This window comes from Oenanthe melanoleuca, chromosome 5 (assembly GCF_029582105.1).
Source record: "Oenanthe melanoleuca isolate GR-GAL-2019-014 chromosome 5, OMel1.0, whole genome shotgun sequence".
Lineage (NCBI taxonomy): Eukaryota > Metazoa > Chordata > Aves > Passeriformes > Muscicapidae > Oenanthe > Oenanthe melanoleuca.
In genome coordinates, this window is record NC_079339.1 from 50,292,733 (window position 1) to 50,307,233 (window position 14,501).

The following is a 14,501-nucleotide window of genomic DNA, read 5'->3' on the forward strand; positions in this document are numbered from 1 at the left end:
TTCAGGTTCACACCTCAGGCCAACTCCCAGGCCTGGCTCTGCCTGCAGCAGCTTGGAGGCTGGTGCAGAGCTGCAGGGATGGAGTACCATCTCCATCAGGGACAGCCTGAGCTTGGCATGAAGTGTCAAAATAGAGTTGCACACCTGGATTTGTTGTCCATAAACTGACAGACTCTCACAGAAGGAACCTCACCAGGCTTCCAGGCACTGGCAAGTACCTTGTGGGCAAAGCTGGCCAGGCCATGGCAAATGAGCCAATGGAGATGGCCAGGGTTGTGATGCCTCACTGTGATGTGAATGGGGGCTCTCACATTGTCCCAAAACCAGTGCTGCACATGGACACCTCCTGGCTCTGATCTGGTATCTCCAGCAGAGGGGACCACCTCACCCCACGCTGTGCTGGCACAGATGCTCACATCCTTAGGTGGCAGGTCCCTGTGGGCACACAAAGCCCCTGCTCAAGACCCCCTCCTCCCCCTCTCTCCCATCCCCCAGAGCAGCTGCCCCGTGGAGCCACTCTGGTGGATGACCCTTCTGCGGCCACATCTGCAGTGCTGTGTCCAGTTCTGGGCTCTGCAGCACGAGAGAGACGTGGAGCTCCCGGACGGGGTCCACTGGAGAGCTGCAGAAATGATTAAAGGACTGGAGCATCTCTCTTAGGAGGAAAGACTGAGGGAGCTGGACCTCAGCCTTGAGAAAAGCTGACTGAGAGTGGACCTCATGAATGTGTATAAATATCTAAAGGAAGGGTGTTAGAGGATGGAGCTAGACTCTTTTCGGTGGTGCCAAGTGCAGAAACTCATGCACAGAAGTTCCACCCGAACACGAGGAAGAACTTCTTTACTGAGCAGTGAGCACACTCCGGAACAGATTGCCCGCTCACTGGAGACAGCCGGGTGCGCTCAGGATGCGGTGCCGGCTCCGGGCTGACCCTGCTGGATCGGGGGGCTGAGCGCGACGTCCCCCGCGCTCCCTCCCTGCCTGATCCCCTCGGGCGCACCGAGACTCCCGCCCGGGCCCCGCCCCCAGAGCGTAAACCACGCCCCTTTCCCCGCCCCCCGGCGCGCGGGCGCGGCGCGCGCGCAGTCGCGAGGTAAACAGGCCCCGCTGGCCCCGCCCCCTCGTGTCGCCCCCGCTCGCAGGGGCCGCGCGCGCGCCGGCGGCTGCGCAGTGTCGGCACATCCGGGCACTGGGGCAGGATGAGCGCTCCTTTCCAAGATGGCGGCGGAGGGAGGTGGGAAGGAGATGAACGAGATTAAGACCCAGTTCACCACCCGGGAGGGGCTGTACAAGCTGCTGAGCCACTCGGAGTACAGCCGGCCTAACCGCGTGCCCTTCAACTCGCAGGGCTCCAACCCCGTCCGCGTCTCGTTCGTCAACGTCAACGACCAGAGCGGCAACGGGGACCGGCTCTGCTTCAATGTGGGCCGGGAGCTCTACTTCTACATCTACAAGGGGGTCCGCAAGGTACCGGGGCTCCCCCGCCGGGATGGGGCGGGGAGTGGCGGGGGCTCGGCGCTGCCCGCCCGCCGGGCTGCGGGAGCCGCGGGGCCGCGCCGGGGGCGGGGGACAGAGGCCGGGCCGCCCCTCCCTCCCTCGCTGTCCCCCTGCCCGCGGCCGGCGCCTCCTCGGCTCCCGCCGATGTCCCGATTCACCAGACAGCGGCTGGGGAGGGGGCAGCAGGCCTGGGCCGAGGGCGGTGTGAGGGCATCGGCGCTGGCTCGGTGCTCGGTGCTGCTCCAGATACGGTGTCAGCGGCGGGAGTTGTGTGTGTGGGCCCTGGGCAGGGATGCGATCGCTTGTGCCCTCCTTGTGCGGGAATGAGGGTCGGCTTTCCCTGCCTGGGCCTCCTTCACCTGCTGCTTCAGGTCAGAATTTGCTGGACACACTAATGCCTGTTGTGATTATGGTGGTGTCAAATCCCTGCTTCCAGGATCTTCCTGGCCTTGGCTACATGGCTAAAGCATTCAGTGCAGTTTTAGGCCTTTGTTATGACTTAGAAGTGTGGGTTGACTTTAGAATTGTTTCTAAATGGGAGCGGTGCAATGAGATGAGTCTTAAATATCAGATAATTGACAGAGAGAAAGTTGCTTTTCAAGGAAAGAGATTGATGTACTTTAGAGAGAGACTCCTTGCTTGTCATTATTGGATGCAGGACAGTGCATGCATTTGATCTCTCAGGTCACCATATTTATGAGCAAACCCTTGATTTTATGGGATTCAGAGAACTATTTGGAATTTGCCATGCTAGGTGAACGTGTGTCACTCCTAATAGGTGTAAACACAGATACAATGAATGTCAGCTTTCTGTTTTGTTTCAAAGAGTGGACGTTCATTATTTTTCATGCTTGTGTCTCAGGTGCCATCATGTGAGTACCTTGAAATCTTCCTGCTCTTAGCCCACCATTCAGCATGGGATGAGGGCACAGAGAGCTAGAGACTCACACGAGGCTGTGCAGGAAGCTTGTGGATGATCAAGAAATTATACCTGAATCTGCTGTGTCCTAGGGTAGTGCTCTTAGCACTCCTACTTTATATAAAATATCAGCACCAGCAGAAGTTTAAAGTCTGCATGATTGTTTGTTGACTGTGACCTAACAGATCTGATATGTCTTGTATAATTATATGCAAAAGTGTGTCTGTGTGTATTCACCCTTCAATGAATTGTAATAATCTAGCTATGTTTCAAATAATGCTTGGACAATGGCTTCTTTAAGCATACAAGGAGTATTTAGTATCAAACAGTATTCTCTATTTACAAGCAGTTTCTATCTTTACAAGGTATCCTGAGGAGAAGTATCTCTGAAAATCTATATCCGAAATTTTTGCTGAATTTTTGCTGTGTTTGGGTTCTGCTATGTTTGTTTGTACCATGCAAAGTGGCTGCAGAGTTCTCTCAGTTAGCTCACAGAGCAGGCCTTTATGTAGTTTAGTAATGGTACATGTGATTCTCTTAGTCATCTCTTGCCACATTTCTGAAAAAATAAAATTCTAAAGCCTAGAAATTCGTTGACAATAAGGAATGGAATAATTATATCGAATTACAAAAATTTTCTCGAGCTGGGTATTTGGATGTCTTTTTAGATGCTAAAAGCTACTGGTGTGATATACAGTAACTGAGAAACTTGAGCTTGTGAACTCATGAGTTCTGAGGCATTTATACCTGTGACAGTGTTAAATACTTTTTTCTCTGAATAGAGTAAAACATAAACATTGTTAGGATATAGAGAATTCATCTCAATGACTTTTTGCAGTCTTAACTACGTAAAATAATACTGTATATTATATATGTATAATAATTTAGTAAAGTGAAGCTAGAGAAGGAGCTGAAATGGATAGACTCACTCTTAAGGAAAATGCTTTAAATGAGAATGGGAAGATGGTCTGGCTTAAATCTGCAATACTTGCTGCTTTGGAATTTATTTTGGAACTTCAGTTGGAAGTAACTGTCTTGTCTATGTATGAAAGTGAACAGGAACAAGCTGACAGCCTGTCAGCTGATCATGTGAACTTTTCAGAATCAAAAGTTCTGTCTTGTGGCTATCGTAAAGGGGAGAGAGCTATTGTTACCTAAATGGACAGGATGTAATTCTGCCTTAAACTGGGCAGACTATCATATTCTGTGTTTCTTCCTGTTCCTGGGAGCAGCATAGGCAGAGGGATTTGATCTGTTTAAGGCCAGCCTATTTGTGCTCCTTGGCATAATACATGTGCTGATAGCTTCAGTTTCATCTGTTAGTTCATAATTATTTACATATCCCTTAAAAAATTCCTCTGATTACTTTAAGATCATGATTTTCATTCTGGCTAAGTCATACTAGAGTATTGAGTTGAATTTAATGAAATTGTGGTGTGTGAATATATCAGCTAACTGTGATTTTGTCTTTTTATTTTTTTTCCCTTATTTTTTCCTGTTTTTCTTTTAAAGATTTTTTAAGACGTCTTTTCTTGATGGGAAAATGTCGTATTTTTCCTAAAATGAGTGAAAGACCCACCTGGACTGTATTTTAAGTGACTATGTCTGTTAGGCACTGAGATAATTCTTGCATCAGTAATCCATTGCAGATCAGTACACATTAAGGAAGAGTAACACTTAAGCCATGAAATGGCACTTAAGAATAAATAACCTAATATTGAGTCAAAGATACCACATGGTAGAATAATTCTTGACATCAATAGTGCTAATCTTCCTTCTTATAATTTCCATTAAATCTTAAATGGTTTGTGTCTGCTATGTCTGGTTTGTAAGTCACCTTTTTAAATGAACTGCTGATTTGTGTGTTATCTTAGGAGATTTAACTTACATAAAGAAAAATGTTTCCAGGTAACCTTGATCCTTCTTCACATGGTGAAGTTAGATCTGACATCCAGGACAGTGTTGTGGAGATTTGTCTATTTGTACTCCATTCTTAGTGGTTTGATGAGTTTTGGACAGCATTTCAGACTGTCTCTAGAGACTTTTCAATGCAGAAAAGTATTTTCTCGCAACTTTGTTCTGGTTCTGATTCTTTGTTCTGATTGAGCTAGTTCAGCTTGCTAAAGCATCAGCAAAAAGCACTTGTAGTTTTTCTGGGAAGATTTCCTCTTGATTTGGTGAGTTGAACAGAGTCATCTTGGGGTCTATTAGTACACTGTAGTTGGAGTACAGTGGCAGCAAGGAAAGGGTTGGAAGGGCACTACCCCCTTCAGTGGCCTGGACTGTCTGCTTGGATCCACTGCCTTAGGAGGTCTCTTTTGAATAAAGCCTCTGCTTCAGCCTTAAGTCAGTTTTGTAATGATCTGTTCCTGAGGGATTGCTGACGACTTTGATTAACAGAGTTATAAGTGTTAAAGAAAGTTTTTCCTGTTATTTTAGGCATTTCTCTCTTAATGGAGTGAGATTATAACATAATAATTCAAAAATTGTTCAGATTATGATGCTCTGATGCTCTTGATGGGTTGCTTTTTCCTGCAACCCCTAATCAGGAGTGAGGACTGTTACTTTATTTTTGTTTGTGAGACAGTCTTGGAGGTCTTAAATATGGTTTGTGGCTAGCTTTGCAAAATGATTTATTCCTTCATTCATTAGGCTGGAAAAGGAGAGTGCTATATCATTTTCCTTGCCTTAGGAATGACTGACAAGGCAAGGCTTTCCAGATTGCTGCTGACATTAACTATCAAGTCCTTTTCCCTTCCTACTAGGAAGCTTGTGCATTTTCCTTATAGAAGTTGTATGCATGATGATGGGTTGTTCTCTATATGTTGTAAAAGTTTCTGGGCAAATTATTCTGCAGCTGTCATTGCAATACAAGTACATATTGGCAATAGTGTTGCATGGTGCACAGTCCTAATTTTTATGTAATATATCAGCAAGTTACAAAATTTGAATGTATAGTTTAGCTTATTACATGTTGTAAAACTTTTTGCATTGTAGTTCAATTCTGGCTACCTACTCTTTGGTAGTGTGAGTGGCAGACTTTATTAACCTTGGTTGTTTCATTTTTTGAGATCACCTTCTTGCAAGAAGAGGCTTTGCCTTTAGTTTGACTTTTTTCTTGCAGCTACCTAAAGCAGCATTCTGTTAATAACTATGGAATATTACAATGTGTTGCAGTCATGTTTGGTTAGAAACATACATAGGTGATAAGCACACATTGAGGAGGCATGGAGGGCAGGATTTGTTGACTGTCTTTTTAAGCTTTCGTTGAGCAAGTGTCTTGGAAATTATATTTGTACTAGGATGAAAATAATCTCATATGTCAACTTCTTTTACTGAGAGCTGGCATACTGGTAGTTCCTGCTTATCAGTAAGAAGACTGATGTATAGTATTCCTTCCTTTGCAGTTCTCAAAATTACTTTTTTTTATGTCTGGCTTGATTTGTTGTGCAGTTGAGGAGTGTTATCCTTGGTGGTGACTTTCATTCTATAGACTGTTCACTTGGAAACTTGTTGCAATGATAGAATGAAAATGGGTGACATTTGTCACTGTGCTTAATATATTGCTCTGAGAAGAGCAGTGCGAGGCAGTTCTAGGTTGGAAGCTGGGATCACATTTTCTCAAGATGTGGTGGGAATGTGAATTTATATTACTGTATACTTGGAGATCACTAAGCTGTGTCAGGCCTCTGAAAATGATGTGCATTTTAACAGCATATATGAGCTATAAAAATGCTGAGGTTTGTAAGGATCTTGGAAGGTACAGTAGCTCTGAAGCAGAGGGAAGTATACTTACATCTTAGTGAGCAGATCTTACACTTGCAGTAACGAGAATTTCACAGTTTCCTTCAATAACGTTTTCTGCTGTTAGTTCTTTCTTCTTCCTCCAAGATCTGACTAAACTTCTCGTTCAGGGAAAAAAGAGAAAGCAAACCAGGCTGAATGCAGTTGTTTAGTGTGGGCATAGAGGACAGTTCGCTATTGCCTTTGGCTTTTGCATATTTAAAAACTTGTTAATTTGTCCACTCAGTTTTCCTAAGGTAAATAAACCCAGCTCTTCAAACCATTCTTCTCAGATCATGAGTTCCTAATGTTTCCTCTAATAGCTCTCCTCTGTTGGCTTCTGTTGTCCTGTGGTACTTAAACTAGACCTAGACCCAGTGCTTGCACTATGACTTCAGTACAGAAGCAAGGGAGAATTGTTACTTGCGTGTCTGTCTTCTAATATTCTTGCTAACATATTGAATAGTGTTGACATTTTTGAATCCTGCATATAGTGATGACTCACTTGAATTGTTTCTTATCATATTGCTGCTTTTTTCCATTTTTATCCATGCCTTGAATTTTGTTGATGTTTATAAATGCCATGTAGCATTTCCATTGAATTTTGTTCTATTAAGATTATTAGAGAGTGGTTTTATTTCCACTTCTGTGCTGCATCATGCAAAAATCCTTCCAGTCTTGATGCTATTCACAAATTTGATGTGTACTCTCATCTATTAATGAAAATTGCTTATAATACTTAAAAGCCATATGTTGGATTTGCTGCTGATGTTTCATATTTCTCAGGTCTGTTGGATGTGACTCTATTCTGTCACTCTTTAAAAAGGTGTTGTAGATTCCTCTTTTTTTTCCAAGAAATTAAGAGATTTCTTTTAATTTTTAATTAAGAGTTTTTTTCTTCTCTTTGTGTCGGATAATAGTTGTTATATTGAGACTGGACTAGCCAGTCTCATAGAGGTATTGTGGCTAGATCAGTGGTTGTGAAGGCATTTGAGAGCCTCTTGGAAATTTGTTTCAGATGGTTAGTGATGGATATATTTACCACTTTGAGTTTTGTGATGTAGATAGATAGTATCCTAATATCCTAGAATTTCCTAATTCTAGCTGGGCTGTACTAGGGACAGACAGGCATGTTACAAAATACTCCTGTAGTCTTTCCTGAAGGGTAGAATTTTTAGTAATGCCTTTTTTTCAACAACACTGCTGAAGGAAACAGTGAAGAGTTAATGTAGATTAAAGATGTGTAGGTAGCTTTCAGTGTTTAATTTTGTTATGAGGCTTTTACAGAGCAACTAGGACTGGCTAGAGTAAGATAAAAAGCTGCTTTAAAATGTCATTTACACTGTAAAATGTTTGTTGCTCTGGAGGAAGATGAAATATCTATGGTTGACAGAGCTTGCAAGATGATTTTTATGTAGGAAGTGGTATTAGTCTGTAGTGCTTTTTCTTGTCCTAGTCTGTGCTCCAAGCCCATATCACAACTGTTTGACTTCAGTGAGCTCTTGCACTGTGCTGGCTGAGGGATTGCTCTCTGAGGTAACAGTTCATTTGTCTATGGCTGCTTGTTTGGCTGGTGTGTTTGACAGTGAATGCTGGGCTATGCTGGCCAAACCCCCATGTTGGGATGCAGTATTTTGTAGGCAGTGAGGTTTTGTGTGTGTTTGGTTGGGGATTTTTTGCCACAGCAGTTACAGTTTTGGAGGGTTTTGTATTGAAGTGCATTTGTGATAATATTGCACTTACATGAATTCAATTGGGGAAATTAAGTTAGTGTAAAACCAGTAATTGTGGCACTTATTCTTTGCAGATTGACAAAATTTTAGTCATAATGCTTCACAGATGCAAAGAGGGGTCATTTGTAAAAACCACTTCTGTGCCTGTGAAAAGGTTTATGGGGCAGCTTTGTCAGAATATTTACAAAAGTGTTGTGCTGTGTGCTTAAATTACAAGGAGTTTGCATTATACACTGGCATCTGGGAGTCTGCAAAACAGTTAGATAGTTAACTGTTAATAGTTAAAATGTACATTGGAGGTGCCTCAAACTCTAATTAAAGGCTGCGTAGACCCACCTCTGAGAGGACTGCCAGCCATAATTGTCGTTTGACATTCTAGAATCAGATTTAATGCCCTAATTTGAAGTATTATTGTAGTTTTCTGGCTAAAGGGAACCATCTGAAGTACATTCCTGTGAAGAGTATGTACCCAAAGGCTACTTGCTGTCCAGTTGTCATGACTATGAGTTGACAGACTTACACAAATCATTATTTGAAAGTGGTGCCATTTAGTGCAAAATAGTGCCTAATATTTTCATTATCTATCCTGTTAGAAGGCTTGAGGAGAAGAAACAGTAACATTAAATGTGCTATACTTTAAGTAATAATATTTGGTTGTGTCCTTCTGGGAAATAGAGTGTTTTTTCTTTCTTCCTTCACTCCACTTTTAGGCCCAAGTGAATAGAAAGCCCATTTTTTAGCATCTACATCTCACCCATTTCTTGCCCCTTATAACTTGAAACAAAGCAGCTGCTGTTGCCTGTTTGGCTCCTGTTGAGCAGCTGTTGGTGCAGTGGTGGAAGCCCCCTGGTCATTGTGGGCAGGACCACCAGCTGCTGCAATTGAAACCTTTCCAGTGGCAGTGTTGTAACTTGCATTGGGATTTCTCGTGCATTATTCAGTCCAGCTGTTCATAATGGAATGATAGATCTCTAATAGATACTTTCTGCCAATTGATTTCAGTTTTGGTTTACCAGCTATATTTGTTCTTTAATTTCACAAGTTAATCATAATGTTTACATGTGGCTGTAATGGTAAAAAAATAATATTTATATTTTTTATTACTACTTTTTAACTCCATGCGGGATTGGAAGGTGACTGTGTTAAGAAGTTGTTGGTTTAATAGTGTATAACTTTTGCACAACTAGAGATTGTGAAGTGCTATGTCAGACAAAATACTAGTCTAAGCAAGAAGTGAGCTTATGAGTACGTTGGTGTAGGGAGAAAACATTGCATGTTATGAACAAACTTCATTATCCCCAGTTTCCTAGTAATTAAAAAATATTATTTAGCAGGAGTTTTAAGTATATTTTTTCTGGGAAGTGGTATCATGTGAAAGTTGGAGAGGACTCAAGTTTATGATTCTAATGCTCCCTTTCAGCTAAAAAAAGGAAGAACAATGAGAACAGGAGAGAGAATGGACTTTTTATCTGTGTGTTAAAAACCCACAAGTCTGGTGAAAGAAACTGTTTAAACAATGCCTTAGGGACATTTGAGCCTGCCCAGGGCTATAGTCACAGGGATAACTCTGTGAATCTGACTACCATGTCGTCTTTTCCAAATCTACAAATGTAACTATAACAAATACAGAATCGTAAAATTTGTAATCTCATCCTGTTTAAACTGTGGCAGTTAATTTTTTTTTTGGTTCTTCTAAGACTTCTATAAGGTTTTTTTGCAGGTTTTCTTGATATTTGGGGTGGGTATTGGAGCATGACTGTGATACATTTTTGAAGCTATCATTGAAATGAAATTTTGGCACAAGTTGTAAAGGATTTATTTTGTTGTCTTGATTTTTCTGGTTGTCTACTGGTAGCTGTCAATACTATAGAAAAATAGTTTTGTAATGATTTGGTTTTTGAGTCCAGTTACTAAGATTTAAATTATAGTTTAGATGTTTGGATTTGCATATTTTAATGGTTTGCATGGAAAATACTGTCTTTTAAGATCAACTTAATACTGTATTATGAAGCCATAGATGAAGGCTTAGTTTCTTCAGATTTTTGCCTTTCCTACAGAATAGCGAACAATTGTATTTCAGTTTAAGATATTTTTTGCTTTTCTTTAGCTTTTTTAGTAAGAGAGTGGGCCAGACACCTTCAATAGCTACCTGTTTGCACTTAAGGTGTTAGGAGGGTCTGTCTTTAAAACAATAATTTATGAAGGCAAGAATAGTTGCATGATTAGGCAATACCACTTTTGAAATCTGATATATTTTGCCAAATGCAGTATTTCTTGCCTGTTTTGCATTGTCATTTTGTGTCAGTTCGGATTTTTACTTTACTGTCCATAAATAGATAAGTTTTTTAAAGTGTGCCTGTTCAGTGTGATATATTGATCCAATAGGTTTTTTTCCCAAAGAAGAAATACAGGGTGCAGCTTATAAAAGTGAGATGCTTGTACTGACTAGAGAATGATTGCTATTTAATAGCATGAGCTGTATATCTCAACAAGTGACTTCAAGAAATGTCTTGCTGGTTTTTACTTCAGTGTGAACTTATGCTCCCTCCCCTCTAAAGGCAACTGTCCAGTTAAATTCACATCAGTTTAACACACAGGATGGCCTCTCCTGCCTTCAGCAGTGGAACTGTGGTCTCTTGTACAGAATAAATTCTGTCTATGTGTCATCAACTGTTTGCTAACACCTTCAGAGTTTTAAGTTGCTGTTCCAGGTGACGTTTCTGACCTAACAGCTTGGCAGAATAGCTTCTGTGCCAATGAAGTGACTGTTCAAGTGTAGTTCTGTGTTTTAGCCAAAATGCTGCCTCTGTAAATTCTCTAGATGGAGCTGGGATGGTTAAGCGTGGGCACATGTTAGCACTTCTAAATCAGAAGGATGGGGCAAACAACTGTTCTAAACAACTCAAACAAATGCCCAGGTTAAGATGCTTTTAGTGGTGCTCAAGGTGATCCATACTTCTCATTTTTAGAGTGACAAAGTACTGGTTAGCAATGAGCTACTGCAGCAGTCCAGTGGCAGCTTGCTCAGCTGCTCTAAGTGCTACACTGATGTCTCTGTTCCCTGTGAGGCATTGGTAACACCTTGTACTGGCTTTGCATGGCCAGGTTCTGCGGGGCTTCTGATGGAAGCTGCTGTGAGAAGCCCAGGAATAATGAACTGCTGCTGGCCACAGCTGAGCCAATCACAAATGGTAGTAACAACTCTGTGTAAATATATTTAAGGAGAGAAAAGTTACTGTGAGAGGTATTTGCAGCCGGAGAAGAGCAGGCTGAGAACACGCGAGAGGAACAGCTCTGCAGACCAAGGTCACTGCAGAAGGAGGGGCAGGGAGGTGCTCCAGATGTCAGAGCTGATTCCCCTATGGCCTGTGGTGAGACAGGCTATGCTCCTGCAGCCCATGGAGGGCCTCAGGGATGCAGTAATCCACCTGTAACCCATGGAGCAGACCCACACAGGTGGGTACCTGAGAGGAGGCTGTGAACCTGAGGAAGGCCCAGGCTGAAGCAGGTTCCTGGCAGGGACCTGTGGACCCGTGGAGGGAGGAGGCCATGAAGAGCAGTCCTGGTAGGACTTGGGACTCATGCTGGAGTAGGCTGTGCCTGCAGGACTCAGATAGGAAAGGTTCATGGAGAACTCTGTCCTGTGGGAGGGACCCCGTGCTGGAGCAGGGGAAGGACTCCTCTCCCTGAGGAGTGGCAGGAACAGCGTGTGATGAACTGACTGCAACCCCCATTCCCAAGTCCCTGTACTGCTGGGGGGAGGTAGAGCTAGGAAGAAGGGAGGGGTGAAGAGAAGGTAGTTTAAAGGTTTGTTTTTACTTCTCATTATCCTTCTCTGATTTTCTTAGTAATAAATTCAGTTGATTTCCCCAACTGGAGTCTGTTTTGCCCACAGTGTTAACAGGTGAGTGATCTCTTCCAGTCCTAAGCTCATGACCCTTCACTATATTGTTTTCTCCTCTGTCCAGTTAGAGAGGGGAGTGATAGGGCATTTTTGGTGGGTGTTGGCATCCAGCCAGGATCAACCCACCACACACCTTCTGCAAAAACATGTTGGAGTAGCACTGATCTGATCAATCAGTGCATTGTGTTTTGTTAGTCCTAAACTGATAAAGGCATTGTGTGTACATAAGAGAGAGCTGAAGAGGAATGCTAGTAAGATCAGGGCCTGAAGAAGCCCAGTCTTAGGAGCCTAGAAACAGCTTTTGCTGTGTTTTCACTCATCTGGGCACCTTTCATTTCAGTTTCCTCTGGTTAGTAGGTATCTTGCAGCTGTGGCACTTGCAGTGCAAATTGATATAAAGGATAGTTTAGATTTGGACAGTGGTATTTTTGACAGCAGAGATCCCTAGTGTGCCTGGTATTAGTATGCCCATATCAGTGGGTGGGATGATTTAATAGCTGGGCTGTGTTGGGTGTCCTCACAATCTCCTGGGAGCACCTTTAGCAAAACGCCTGATGTGTGGGAACTGGCCCCTCAGTGGGCAGCACTGTGTCCGTGAGGTCTGTTGGTGACAATAGACAGTCTGATCCCTCCCTCCTACACTTGAGACAAAAATCAGCCTGAGGAAAGAGACAGTGTTGTGTGACCATTTAGCCCTTTGATGGTAATTTTTAAAGAAAATTTTTAATAGCAGGCAAAAGGTTGTGGGTTTTTTCCACATAAGATCTATACCAGTGAAACTGCCAACACTTATTATTACTTAAAATATCTTAATACTTGCTACTTTAGAAGAAATATTTTTATTAAGGAAGCTAGTGCCTGAATTTGGAACATACTGCCTTTTGTTCTAAGAATTCCGAAGGAAGATTCTGCTTTTCAGAGCGGGTGATAATCCTAGAATTTGTACACATGGGATTGTGGGAAATCAGAGTTCACTATATTTGTTTTAGGGATTTGGTCCTTGATATTTGTTTGCTAGTAGCTATATTTGTTTTGTAACACTTTTCATCTTGTTGGGCTGGCTTGTAATGAAATGTCTTCAGCCCCAGAAGGAAGATGCTTTGCACATTAACAACTAGAGGACAATAGTTAGAGCAACTATGTTATTTCATCTGTCTGTTACTGTGTATGACCACAGAAAGCATAAACCAATGGGCCTCATCTTGGTTTTGAAGCAAAGGTTAAACATTTGTGCAGTATTTTATTCATGTAACTTCTGTGGGACTGTTCTGGTGCTCTTAGGATAAGAGCCAGCTCCATCTTATTTTTAGTACTAAAGTAATTAGGGCTTTGTTCTAGTAATATTTTCTTAACATGCTGCAAGGTGATGGAATTATGGACTTGATAAAAACACTGTATCAAAAATGTCCAGCATTCCTTGGGCTTGCAAAATCCAACAGTAGCCAGAAGAGACATAATTTGGACTTTCTGGACAGACTTGAGTGTGTTGCACTTGACTTGTATTGAGCTTTGTAATGAAAAATTATAAATTGATTAGCAATTAACTGCTACAGTGAAGTAAGTTTCTATAGCAACAGGGCAATGTAGGGTACAATTATTCAGACTGCTTTCCTTAGCAGATAATTTTTTCTTCCAAGCACTCAGTTTAGACTGTTGGACTAAAACATTGTTTTGTTATAGCAACGGCTAATCCTCAGCTTTTGCTGCTCTTGCCTTTTAATATTCTTTTCTCCTTCCTAAAGAAATAACTTTTCCTCTTATGAGCTGAAAAGGGAATGGGAGAAACTTTCTGTGATATATAGCAGTGTGGTAGACTGGTGAAAACTCAACCCACAACTGTTTGCCTGTATGTTATTAGCATAATGAATGGAGTTATATTGAATATATTGTTATGCAGTATGAATTTCTTTTTCACTGCTGCTTATTGACAAGTCTATGTGAAACTGAACCTAGTCTAATTTAATAATAATGGTGATCATATAATAGCTTGCAAATTTCAAGTAAATCAATTTAGTTAAGTTGTAATGCTGATTCCCTGAATCAGCCAGATTTTTAAAAAAATTTGTTCTTTTTGTGTTTAAAGTCTTTGTGTTTGTTTTTTGGTTTCAGTACTTCTGAGTACTTTTTCAGAGAGGAATATTCTACTTTATTCTTCACTCTTAAAGTTGGAAAATAGCAGGGTTTTGTCAAGGGACTGCAGGTGTTTGGGGTTTTTTTTGCCATAGAGCACACTCATAAAGCCAACTTTTAAGTTTTACTATATTTTGATCTTTCTAAAGTTAGGGGAGATGAAGTTTTCACAACTCTAGTGGTGAAGCTACAGCAGTCTTGTTTTTTTAACAGAACACTTAGTTTTGTGTTAAGTATTTTAAAGATATCTCAGTTGTCTGGTCTCCTGAAAGAAAAAAACAAAAACAATTCTTGCTCTTGTCAGTCAGCCTCAGTGTTTGTTGTTGATAGGTATTGCACAAGTGAATTTTTCTAATATTGTAACAAAACCATACCATTGTTTTAGGAAAGAAAAAATTAGGATTCGAAGGTAAAGTGAAAGTAGTGGTTTTGAACATGTGACTGACTAGAGCACTGGTCTGACAGGTCAGGTAACTTTTGTGTGTGTGCATGGGGAGGAGGTGATCAGCTCAGAGATGACGCTACCATTGAGTCA

The 14,501-nt window shown here is 41.7% G+C and overlaps 1 protein-coding gene across 9 annotated transcripts in view; it reads left to right on the forward strand.

Moving 5' to 3' along the window:
- The first annotated feature begins 1,123 nt into the window (after positions 1-1,123).
- The window catches only part of WDR20 (WD repeat domain 20), a 45,185-nt gene continuing 31,807 nt past the window's right edge, over positions 1,124-14,501 (forward strand). For 4 of the 9 annotated variants that reach the window (XR_008840569.1, XR_008840568.1, XM_056492122.1 and 1 more), the window contains exon 1: positions 1,165-1,467. Coding sequence is in view for 5 of the 9 variants with exons in the window: in XM_056492122.1 (XP_056348097.1) it covers positions 1,219-1,467 (249 nt within the window). In the remaining 4 variants the exon portion in view is untranslated. Of the gene's footprint in view, positions 1,468-1,791; positions 1,869-14,501 lie in introns of those variants that run through there. The other 5 variants (XM_056492126.1, XM_056492127.1, XR_008840567.1 and 2 more) reach the window with 4 other exon arrangements.